General features: G+C 38.7%; 2 protein-coding genes across 2 annotated transcripts in view; one reads left to right on the top strand and one right to left on the bottom strand.

The window, feature by feature from the left end:
- Positions 1-4053, bottom strand: part of Spmip7 (sperm microtubule inner protein 7) — a 43245-nt gene extending 39192 nt beyond the window's left edge. Inside the window, 1 exon segment of the mRNA XM_075943399.1 lies at positions 3495-4053. Within this exon segment, the coding sequence (XP_075799514.1) occupies positions 3495-4053 (559 nt within the window).
- A 1909-nt stretch (positions 4054-5962) lies between these two features.
- Zpbp (zona pellucida binding protein) overlaps positions 5963-12668 on the top strand; it is a 116530-nt gene continuing 109824 nt past the window's right edge. The window contains exons 1-2 of the mRNA XM_075944321.1: positions 5963-6164; positions 8352-8432. Of these exons, the coding sequence (XP_075800436.1) occupies positions 6038-6164; positions 8352-8432 (208 nt within the window). The 5' untranslated portion in view covers positions 5963-6037. The remainder of the gene's footprint in view (positions 6165-8351; positions 8433-12668) is intronic.

The following is a 12668-nucleotide window of genomic DNA, read 5'->3' as shown; positions in this document are numbered from 1 at the left end:
AGAATTACTTGATTGTTTAATTTGCTATTGTAAGAGGGTTGTTGAATACTAGGGATCTGTATATAGTGTGTGTATGTGTGTGTGTACACATATTAGGGATGGTAGTAGCAAAAAGCAATTTTGGATACTATGCAGGCAACCCATCTAACTATAGACTAGAAATCTTAAGACACTAACCATATAATATATTTAGCAACGATATAGCCTTCAAAGTATTTGCTGTACTGTAAGTAGAAACTGATGGGCATATCAAAATGAAAAGCAGAGTTTTGTTCTGAGATGCTGATGAACGAGCAGAAACTTCATGCACGTGAGTACTGAAACCACTATGAGGCAACTGCAACCATAATGGAGACCAGAGTTCTGTGAGATTGCAGAAAAGGGTTATCTAGTCCAACCAGACTGTCAGGAGTTAGGAACATCTTCCTGAAGATGACAACTGATCTAATCTTGAAAATTAAATAGGACTTAAATTTTTGAAAAAGGGGAAGTGGATGAAAAGCTGTTGTTCCAGGCAGGGAAATAGCATGTATTGTAGGAGCCAGGTCTGTGAAAGCAGAGTGCTGCGAGGGAGCTACAGAGTGAAGAGTTATAGCTATTGGACCGAGTCAGGAAGGGAGTGGTGGAAGAGCAGGAGGAGAAAGTGTCAGCATGGGAGATCCTTGGGCTTAATCTGTAGATGGGTTGCTTTGGAGTATTTTAGAGAGTTTAAAACTTTCAGAAGTCCCTATGAGTTCCTCAAGTGACTAACAGAAGAGATGGTGCTGGGGTGGCTCTGGTTGCTTCCATAGACAGTCCTGCAGTGCTCTAGGGACAGAAGCATCTTCTTTGTCCTCTAAGCAGAGTCTTGCTCCATGAATTAAGGCACTGTACAAATCTTGGATCCAGATGTTAATATTTGGGAGCTATGTGGACAAAGGAAAGATTGTGAGAGGTGGTTTGTACAGCCCAGGCGTTCAGTGGTCATCTCCCAATTCCACTCTGGCACCCCATTCCCAGCTTATTCTGGATTCCAATAATGAATACATTTCTTATTCAGATGGAGTTGTTGTGACCATTCTAAGCTGTGTTTTCTTTATCTTTACTGTTATCAACATTGAAAGAAGAAGTTAAAGAACAGCAAAAAGTGATTCAAGTTTGTGGCATGCAGTTTAAGTGTTCAACATGTTTATGAACCACTGATTAGTACACATAAAAATATTGCTTATATTACTTTCATAATCAAAATGATGACTCATTGAAGCTCCATTTCTTTCTGCCATCCAAGGGACAGAGGGAGTAGGCAGCTTTTTGCAAGTCCGGAAAGCTTCGTGAAGAGGCAAATCTCCGACTGCTTGACTTTTGATTTCTCCCCCTCCGTAACTGACATATGTGTAGCTAGTCTTCTGTATGTATTTTTATAAATGCCTTAGGAGGATGGAAAGATGAAAAGACACACAGAGGGTTTAAATATTGATATCAGCTGGAGTCCAAAGTGAAGGAAAGCAGGTGACAAGAAAACTCATTTTAGCTATGGCAAGGAAAACCAAGCCATCTGCTGCAATGAGAGGGAGGGTCTAGGAAAGAGCTCAGAAACAATTAGATTAAGTTTAAAACCATTGCCTGGTAGAGTATAAAAAGAGCCATCCATGAACAAAAAAGTGAAAAGATTTGACAGGACTGGGATTCTATTCATATAAAATAATGACTATTAACATGCTATGAATCACTCTCCTTAGTTTATAAGGACACACAGGTAGACAGAGAATTCTAACTGGCCCTGGGCCACATAACAGAAAAGCTTATGATTGAAGCTCATACTGTCTTGATCTTGGAGCCTAAACTCTCAGGTTCTATTCTGAATCAGGCAGTTGAATGTACAGCTCAGATAAGACCTAAATTTCGTTCTAAGTGTCGGTACCATGTTTATCAAAACCATCTTGGTAATTTAGTGTCTTTGACAAGCCACTCTTTACCCTAAAGTCTTTTGTAATGATATTTTAAGAATTCAGGGTAAGAACTACTTTAAAGAACTGACCAACAGACAGGCAGCGGTGGTACATGCCTTTAATTCTAGCACTTGGGAGGTAGAGGCAGGTGGATCTCTGAATTCGAGGTCTACAGAATGAGTTCCAGGACAGTCAGAGGTACACAGAGAAACCTTGTCTCAAAAAACAAACAAACAAACAAACAAAAAACAAAGGACTGATCAACAATGTTCCCTTTGAAATTATATTGGACTGGGGTTTTTTGCTTTCCTGGTATAAGTAGCATATACATCTAAAAATGACTTTATCTCTTTTAATGATGTATTATTAGTAATAAGCTATTATGTGTTGGAATATTAATAAAGAATGAACCCATGCTCCTTTTTTGATTTCTAGTAACGAACATAGTGTTTTTGTTGAAACAAATTTGTTTGCTGATCAGTGACTTATTTTCCTAGATAGAATTTTCAGATAGCTAACTCAAAATATGCTGACCTCATTAGTACTCTACGTAAGAGTTCTATAACTCAGGCATTCCCCTAAGCCCACCCTGAAGAAAGTAAGTGGAGTGATATGCAAAAAGCACCACGTTTTCCCCTGCTTATGCCTCTTCAGTTTCTCTCTTCCACCTTAAAAGTGGTTGGAAGGTGAGGCTGGAGTCATGCTGACTGCTCTTTTTCATTTCGATTTCTTTTTCTTGCTTGGTACCTATTAACTTCACTATTTCTCTGAGAGGAATGTCAGAAAGTATGCATCTCTACTGTGCCAACATGGGTGGCCTTGCCCTCCTTCACAACTGTCTTCTAAGGTTTTGGATGAAAGCTGAAGATGACTGTGGAAGCGTTCTGCAGTCTCTGCCACCACAGCAAGTCAGGCACCTCCGCCACAGGTTTGACCTTTTCCTTTTCCCACAGTCAAAGATGCTAATCTTTTATCCCTCCCTCCCTGCCTACCATGCACACTTCCCTACACAGGACGTGGTTGCTGTGGTTTTCCTTTGGAGATATTTCTCACTACAAATGTGTCCAGAGAATCCTGGCACAGATGACAGTAGCACCATTAATTCAGCCTTCGGAAGCATAAGGCTATTTATGGAGGCTTTGCTTCTCTTCAGTTCCCGTTCTTACCCAATTTACTTATATCTTCTTCCACATTTCATTTCAGTCCCTGAAACCTCACTTTCTCCTCAGCAGATTGTTTACAAGGGAGAGAAATAAAGAGAGAAGCTTGTTATGAAATTATGAAAGCGATACATAAATCCTCTTCTGGTAAAATAAGGCTATCTATAAAACTATATCTGTTCTATGTTTGCTGTTGATCAGTACAAATCATATTTGGTTTTTAAACAAAATTTTGTTTTCATAAGCAGATTTGTATCATTTTAATAAAACCTTCTTAAAATCTAACTTAAAATAATTTGTCTGGTTATAATTTATGCTACTATAACTGCTAAAATTCTGAAAAGCTCCAGTTCATGCTCCTTTACCTCACACAAGAAACATCTCAAGGCTATGTTACTTTACTTACCGCCAAGTTTTGCCCTGATGGAACTGTCTGGTACTTCCCTGGAATTCCATCTTCTGCTCTGTTGTAGCTCTTCTGATAGTACCGTTTGCCTTTTGATCGTTGTTTGAAATCCTTTGTCTGGCCTCGGAACTCGATTTTGAGGTTTCACATCACTGAAACTCACCAGGTTTGGTATGGTTCTGCCAATGCCAGGCTTTAAATCAGCATCAGCACCAGGACTCAGGAATCCTGAGCAGGGATCACCTAAGGGCACATCATCACGAAGTGGAAACAGTGGATACTCCTTCCCATAGGGTGGGGGATAAGAGTAGTGAAGATGGTAATCCGGCAGCACTGAAGGGGGATAAGGATGAAATTTTAAAAACGCAGGGTTGCCTTTATTTTCAAATCTGCCATAGTTATGTCTGTCTTCAGGTCCTTTCACAAAGGGCATGTTCATTTTCCGTAAGAGATTGCAATAGTGCGGGTAATCTGTATGCTCCAGAGTCCTTGCTCCTGAGAAGACGAACCTTTTAGGGATACTTATCTTTCCGGGTTTGTTCTTAACCTCCATATCCATGGAATCTCTCATCATTTTTAAGGATTGCAAATTAAATTCTTTTGATAATTCTTTTTTTCTTTAGCTATTAAGAGCCCATATTTCCAATAGTGGGAGATTAAGATTAATCTAGCATAAAATTATTAATTCAATTTTCTAAATGTTAGTGTTTTTTTAATCTCAAGGTATTTTTTTTTCTGCTGAAAGAGAGATAGGGAAGTACAGAAATAGGGCAGAATAAAAGAAAAAAAGAGCCTTTGTTGCTTGGCAACAGGTAGAACCATAACTCATGGAACTACTTATTGTGTGAATCATAATGTATTTCTTAGGAACCATCCCCCAAAAGTGCTAGTAATATTTCTTTTACACTCTTTTCTCCAATACTCAGGAAACTAATATCATATACATATTTACATATAAGTACAAATATGTATTTTTCATGTTTATATTTTGTGGGTAAGAATCACTTAAAGAATATACTGAAGTTGATCTAGTGAATATACCACATATACAGTCTCTCTCTCTCTGACATAAAAACTAGAACTAAGTATTTAGCTGATATGTGATAAAAATTAGTATGTTTAATTTAAACACACTGTAACAATGAACATGCATTAATACTCATTTTTAAGGAAAGCAATTCAGAAATTATAGCCAAAGTAAAGGTGCATCCTTATATAATTAAAATTATCCTCAGTTTCCTTAAGGACACCACAATGTCCAGAGGGGAAGCAATGAGGGATTTTATGTTATTTCAGTAAATGGCTAAAATCCGTTTAGAATGATAAGTGTACCAGTCCACTTAAGAGCTGTTTTTAAATAGACAATTTGGTGTGTGAAAACCGCAACTAAATTGAAGTATTAGAATTTGAGGGATAAAAATCCGCACCTTCCTTAAATGAATCAAGCAAGCAAACCAAAAAAAAAAGAAAAAAAGAAAGAAACAAACAACAAAACCAAAGCAAGCTTGTACAATATCCAGGAACAGAATATATAAATCAGATCAACTGTAAGGTAGTTTGTATAAGCAGTGACCACGCCCACCTCTGATGAAGTTTGAAATTTAGAGATATACCACTAAACAAGAGGTAAAATTGAAAATAAATGGCTAAATCTTTCAGCATGAGGTCCTGGACACAGTATATTCAAAATATGAAGTCAGAGAGTTTTAATTCACCCCATACCGCTCATTTCTTCATATTAAAGTGAAGAAGCCAGACTGTTTTTAGTTGTTCAAAATATTTAAGATTTATTTCTACCACAGCTCGACTATCATTAAATGCGTCCAAAAGCAGAAAAGTGGAGTATGATTCTCTTTCACCTTAAAATACACTCTCACTATAAATGGCCTCTTAGCTGGTTTGGTATGTTTTCCCGGAGTCAGGTTCTGAAAGGTGTGATCTTCCAAGCTGAGTCAGTTTCATCTAGGGCCATTTCCTCTGTTTTCCCATCATGTCATCTGTTTTAGGAGAAACCTTTAATCCCTCCTAGGTGTTCACTGGATCTCGCTTCCATGAAGTTCCACATACTGAGAATGTACAAGTTGTTGGCATTACTATAATCATATAGGTTACTTTATGAGACCTATACGTGCCTTGCCATTAGTCCTCAGGATCAGCAGCCCAAAGGCTGAAACTCAATACATTGCCAGGGTAGTCAGGAGGGTTTTCCTTTCTACCACAGACACCAGAGAAAGGCCAAGGTTAGAACTCTGGGGCACAAGATTGTTCTCCTAGCTTTGGAATCTCTGACAAGCCACTTCGGTTCTGGCGGGTTCCCTCAGGGGTGCGGTGGCCTCAAAGGCAAAGGATCGACACCCCTGCCTCCCGGACGCTCCCAAGCCAGCTCCCAGGCTAGCACACCTCCCGCAGACGGCCCGAGCGGAAGCGGCGGCGTGTCCGTCGGTCCGTCCTTCCGGCCCGCCGTCCGCCAACTTCCGGCGGCGGGTGGGCGCGCGCCAGGTAACGACCTTCGGCGCCGAGGCTCGGCCGGCGGCGGCGTGTGGATGGAGGCCTTGGCCCCGGGCCGGGCTCCGCGGGGCCGGCGGCGGGCCGGGACTGAGGGCTCCGCGCTCTCGGCGCTGTCGGTGGCCGCCGTCCTGCTCTCCGCCTTGCTGCGGGCGCCCCCTGCAGGTGAGGCTCGGCGCCGCACGGAGGGCGCTCCGGCGGCCGCGGCTCCTCACGAGAATTGCGGTGGGCCCGAGTCACGTGACCCCGTCCCCGTCCCACCAAGCGCTCCCCCTCCCCCCCGTGGCTGCTCCTGCACCGGGCAGCCTTGGTTCGTGTCTGAGAACGATAGGGAAGATCGCGGTGGGAACGCGAAGGCGAATGAGGCCTAGCTGCAGGAGATTGTTCAGATGTGAAGCTTTCATTGAAAAGTGCCTTAATAAACTTAATAAGTTCTTGGGTCATCGCCCACCTTGTGCTTCAGAGCGACCGTCCATAGTGATGTATTGTGCTGGACCTGTGCTGTCACCCCAATGAGCTCTTGAAACATCTTTGGTGGTGGAGCGCCCTCTGTTGGCTCTAGCTGTAAAATGCAGGATGTCGCTGGGGTTTTGGGATTTAAACCCTTCTCACAGTTTGAAAATATATTTATACTGGAGAAAGAAAAGAAAGTTTACTAGCTTTGTCTTTTTTAAGGTAGAAGGCTGTGGTTGTATTTTTTGTGTCTTTTAAGGTGTAGCCTTACTACTATTAAGCTGTGTCCCATGGATCCTAAGGCAATGTACTAAAGATAACACTTGTCAGAAGTTAAAATTTGTTCATATGAGGGAGAACCAAGGATACAAACGGAGAAGGAATGTGAAGAAAGGAATAGGGCGGAGTAAAGCAAGAAAAGAGGTGTGCTTGTTAGTAAAACTTGACACAAACTATAGGCACTCGGGGATAGGAACCCTTAACTGAAGATTTGTTTCTACCCGATTGACCTGTGAGCATGACCGGCAAGTATTCCTTAATTGCTTTTGATGAGGGATGGACCAGTTCTCTGGGAGTGGTGCCATCCCTGGGCAGATGGTCCTGGGCTGTGTAAGAAAGTAGGCTGAACAAGCCAGAGGAAGGAAGCCAGCAAATAGTGTTCCTCCATGCTTCTACTTCACTTCCTTACTCCAGGTTTGGACTTGAGTCCTTCCCTTGGCTTTCCTGGACAATGTATACATTGTCAGTGTATGCCTGAAAGGTGAAATAAACCCTCTCTGCACTCTGTCCCATGCTGATTTGGGGCATAGTGTTTATCACAGCAACAGAGGGCATACTAGGACACGATAGGAGTGGGGGAATGACGATTACTCCTTATATATTATAAAGACAAGGTCTTTAGTGCAAAGATAGTTCCGTGAGAATAAAGAATTGTCTTTAATTATTCTGTGTAAGGAAGATGCGTTTGAATATGGCTGTTGGCCTTATACCTGGTAATGAAAGATTGTGTTTTTGTTTTAAAATGTTGCCTGGCTTTCCTTTCCTCCAATAAGGACTGTCAAAAACAGCACAAGCAATTAGTATCTTAGCGTGTAAGCTGTGAGGAGTAAAGGCTGATATTTATATAGCACTTCACAGCCCCTACAATAAACCTGTAAGGTTGGAGTGACTGTCAATCTTATTGCAGACAAAACCCTCCAACTGGTGACCTAAAGTAACTTTCTCTATTTCAGGATGTGGCAGAATTTCCAATAAGCTCTGCTCCAGCCTTCAGTGCCATGATCTCCCCTTTTACTTGCTTGCTGCCAAGGCTCTTTGGGGTTAATGCTTTACAGTCGTTGCATAGCCTTCCCCATTCATTCTGTCCCCATATGCCCCATCATGCCATAATATATATGCTCATCCAACAATGAAGGGAGACAGTCAAGATGCTTTTCATAGTTCCGGTTTTTAATAGTTTCCATGTTAAAGGTGAGGTGCTTGCAAATGGTTCTTGATAAATGGTCCTTGACGTAAACACTGGTGCTTCCATGCGTGGAGTTTGTACCAAGAAGAATGGTGTGCATGTATGATTAACTGCATTCCGTTGTAGATTGTTAAAAGAGAGATGCCAGTTATTTTCCATGATAGCTGAGCAATGAGGACAGGAGAGGAATTTGATTTGGGCCCTGTAAGGTGGGAGAGTATTGTAAGTAGGCACAGAAAGGCTGGGTTAAGATTTATAACAGGGGTAAGTTATAGGTATATTAAATTCTTTAAGGAGTATGCAGAGCAGTAGAGAACATGTCATAGGAGACTGATTTATGCTCCTTGCAGTGGAGGCAAGGTACTCTTATTTTAATATTTTGAAATTTTTACAAGACAGACTTATATCATTTGTTTTCTTTTTGTTTTTCATAGTTGGATATTTGGCTCGATTGCCAAGAAGTTTTCGCTTGACTCAAGATTCACTGAAAATAGTTGGATCATCACATTTTCCCGGTATTCATGAATAGCTTTTCAGTAATAGAATGTTACTATCATCCATCTACAATTTAAGAGTCTGCTGAAAAGGCTAGTGCTTCCCAGTTACTCTGGTTCCTGAACTCCATTTAATTCTGTGGAGTTGAATAAAGTGGTTTCTCTATGGAGCTGGAGTCATTCAAGTCTAATTCTGTGTGCAAAGAAAAGTTATTTCTAAAAGTTAACTAAAGTTTCCTGTAGTGCTTTTACTTGTAACAGATGCACTTCTCACTATGATATTAAATGTAGGAAGGTTAAATATGCAAAGATAATTTCATTTACGATCTAAACACCGTAAAGATTTTGGATATATGTTTTCAGAGTATTCACACGAGACACAACAACTGCAACATTTTTGGGATTTTATTCAGTTAATTTTATTTGTCATGAAATGCCTTCTTTAATGTTTTTTCAGTTTGTTGACAAGGTTGACAGCCAACAAAACTCTAATTTCACACCACCATCATATTGTAAAAAAAAGCTCCTGTGTTCATTAAGCAAGTATTCCTGGCCCTGAACACTGCTAATACTTTCTGATTGATATTTGTTGTTATGGGCTTAGGTAAAACTACACATTATATGGCCTTTGTATTTACTTTTTGTGATATTGTTGAGAGTGTATAAATACTTCATTCCTTCTTACAGTTGAATAATGTTCTTTTGTATATTAATGTTTGTATTGAATTCTCTTAAGTTTATTTTAGAAGAATAATTTATGGCTACCATGTCAGTGATATGTTCAGTCTATAAAATACTTTCCAGAGCGCCTACCTTTCCCTTCATAGCAGCAATGTATGAAGTCCAGACTTCTTAACAGGCACACCAAACCTTGGTACTGTCAATGTATTTTTATTATCACCATCCTACTTGTGTGTGAAATGATAGCTTATTCTGGTTTTGAGTTCCTAATGACTAATGAGGTGCTCTTCTCGTATATACCTAATTATATATAGTAGTAATGCTTATTTGAGACCATAGCTGGCTCTTACTTATTGCTTTTGTTGAGTTGTAGAGTTCTTTCTTTTGCATTAATACTGTATATAATACCACATAGTATCCTGACTGTTGGAAGCTTATTAAACATAGTATGACTTACTAACATTTTCTCCCACTCTGTCAATTATATTTTTACTTTTTAAGTCTTTTGAAAAGTACATTTTAAACTTTGATAGTCTTAGTTTATCCTTTTGTTTCTTTTTAAGAGTCTCATAGTCTTCACTGTAATCCATTCTGACTTAATTTTTGCTTGTGATTCTTTAGTGGATGGCTATTGTGTTGTTGAAGTCTGTCTTGCCACTGTTATTTGGCTGTGGGGTTAGTGATGGGCTCCCCATTCTGGTCCATTGGTCTGCATTTCTGTTTCTTATGCCAACACCTTTGATATTTGAATTGTTATTGCTTTATAGTGAGTCTTTCAGTAATTAAATGTAAAACCCTCAATTTTGTTCTGTTTAAGATTTTTTTTTGTTGCTACTCTGGGTCCCATTCAAATCCACATTAATTCTATAATCAGTATCAATTTCAATAAAAGTACATTGGACTTTTAAAATAGGATTGAACTGAATCTATAGATCAAAATTGCCCCGTTTAATTCTTTCACTCAATAAACATTAAGTAGCTTCACATTTGTTTAAGACTAATTTATCTTCATGTTGCGTTGTAGGTTTCTGAATATGTTTTGTAGTTCTATTGTTTCTTCCTACGTATCCTTTTAATTCTGTTTTAAATGAAAGAATTTAATTTAGCTAGGTTTAGATTGTTTATTGTTTGTTTATAGACATGCTATTAACATTTCCATATTGATATCGTACCTTTCATTTGCATAATTTATTTCTTAGCTCTTTTTGGGATTATTCTTTAGCATTTTCCATGCAAAGTACGACTCCCAAAGTTAGTTGCATGGTTTTGTTTTCTGCTATGAATGCAAGTTTTTCTTGCAAGTTGCTTCATTTAGAATTTCTTCGTCCATATTGGTTATAGCAAATGGCTTTGTGTTGTGCTATTTTAGAGGATAGGAAATCTCTCCGATTTTGAGTATTCAACACAATGCTGTGATTTTAAAGATGTTCTTAATCTGACTGGAAATGATTCCTTCTGTTTTGTTTTGAGTGTTTTCACTGTTAAGAGTGTTGGATTTTTGCCAAATTGTTTTCCTATGTCGCGAGAGTGTTAGCAGGTCTGCCTCTTATGAGGGTTATGAGCAAAAGGTCTGTTCCAGAGGTCTTTGCTTTGGTTATAAATGAACTACCTTCTCCACAAATCTCTTTAGTATCTTATCTTCCCCTTGTATAAAAGTAATAGTTTCATTATTATGTTTTCATAATATATAGCATGCTTTGATCACATTCCCCCTCCTTTGCCCACCCTCATCATCTTCTGTCTTTGAACTAGTACCCCTTCTCCTTTCATATTCTATTAAAAATATCCAAGACTAGGGAGATGGCTCAGATGTATGAGTGCTTGCTGTCTATGCATGAGAATCTGACTTCAAATGCATACACTCATGTAAAAGCTGGTGTGGTCCTGAATAGCTGTAACCCTAGCATTAAGGGAAGGAGAAGGGTGAATCCCAAGCTCACTAGCTAGACAGCCTAGCTGAAACTGAGCTTCAGGCTCCATCAGAGACTGTGTTGGAATAGAATGAGGGGGAGAGCAATAGGGGATGGTCAGTGCCATCTTTTGCTCTCACAGTCTAATGAATAAGTGTGCATTCACTGTACACATGCACCACACAAAATACAGATTCACCATGCATATCTTTCCAAGCATGATTTATTTCACTTGCCAGGATCTTACGATCCATCATATTTTCTGAAATAACATAATTTTGTTATTTTCCATGGATGAATAAAATTCACATTTTAAAAGTCCATGTTGTTTTATATCTAGGCTGATTCTGTAATGTGGGTGTCATGAATAGTACCACAATAATCATTGGTGTGCACATGTCTTTATTGTATGTTGACTTAGTTTTCTTTGGATGGATATATGTATATATATACACACACAATATTTGTATTTATAGATGTATATATACAATATATTTTTATTTATATGTGTACATATACATATATACACACGTATGTATGTATGTATGCATGTGTGTATGTGTGTATGTATGTATGTCTGTCCAAGGGCCTTGTAGCTAGAACCTCTGATAGTACCATTTTTAGTTTTTGTAGACCCCCACACTGATTTCTATAGTGGCTGCACTAATTAGTATCCCATAGACAGTATATAGATGTTGCCCATGTCCACCCATGTCCTAACTTGTATGTTCTCTATTTGTTTTCTTTTTAGAAATCTCTTCTTATTTTGTTTTTTTTTGATATTATAATATACTTATATAATTTCCTCCCTTCAATCCCCAGCCCCATATACCCCTCCTTATTCTCTTTAAAATTCATGACTTCACTTTTAATTGTTATTTTTGTTTTTGTTTGTGTATACAACCGGCTCAATCTGTATAATGGTATTTGTATGCATGCTTCCAGGCTTGTTCTTTGGTTCTGGAAAGACAATTGGTATACTCTTTCCTGAGGAAGACTATTTTTCTTATTTTGAAAGGTATCTCTTCAGTTCACATTCTCATTTCTGATTGGACCATTTGCTATTATAGTGCTTAACTTTTGAATTAAAAATTATATTACAGATATAGTCTATTGACAGAATAATAGCTGTCAAAGATTTTCTTCTATTCTGTTGACTCTGTTGTTTCCTTTGAAGTGCAGTGGCTCTTTATTTTTCATACAATTCTATTTGTAATTCTTGTTACTATTTTCTGAGATTTTGTGATCCTATTCAGAAAGCTATTGCCTGGGCCTTATGTTGAGATCCTTGCTCTATGTTGAATTGATTTCTGTAGAAAATGAATGTTAGAAATTTAATTTGTCTTCTCAATGTGGATATCTGTTTCTGTCCGTTTACTGGGAAGGCTAATTATTGTCTGAGATATATTTTTATATCACCTTTGTTGGGAGTCCTGTGACTATAGCTATATCTTTGTTGGTTCATTTTTGGTTCCTCTGAACAATTGCTTTGTTTTGTGTACTTATTTTGTGTCAGTATTATTTTGTCATATGATTTAAAATTAGACATTGTGGTACCTCCAGCAGTGATTTTTTTTTTCCACTCAGGATTGCTTTGGCTGTTTGGGGTCTTTTGAACCCACGTGAGTTTTTGAATTCTTTTATTTATGTGAAGAAGGCCATTGGT

The sequence above is a fragment of the Microtus pennsylvanicus genome, chromosome 12, assembly GCF_037038515.1.
Source record: "Microtus pennsylvanicus isolate mMicPen1 chromosome 12, mMicPen1.hap1, whole genome shotgun sequence".
NCBI lineage: Eukaryota > Metazoa > Chordata > Mammalia > Rodentia > Cricetidae > Microtus > Microtus pennsylvanicus.
Note: the sequence above shows the minus strand (reverse complement) of the source record. Positions and strands in the feature narration are given on the sequence as shown.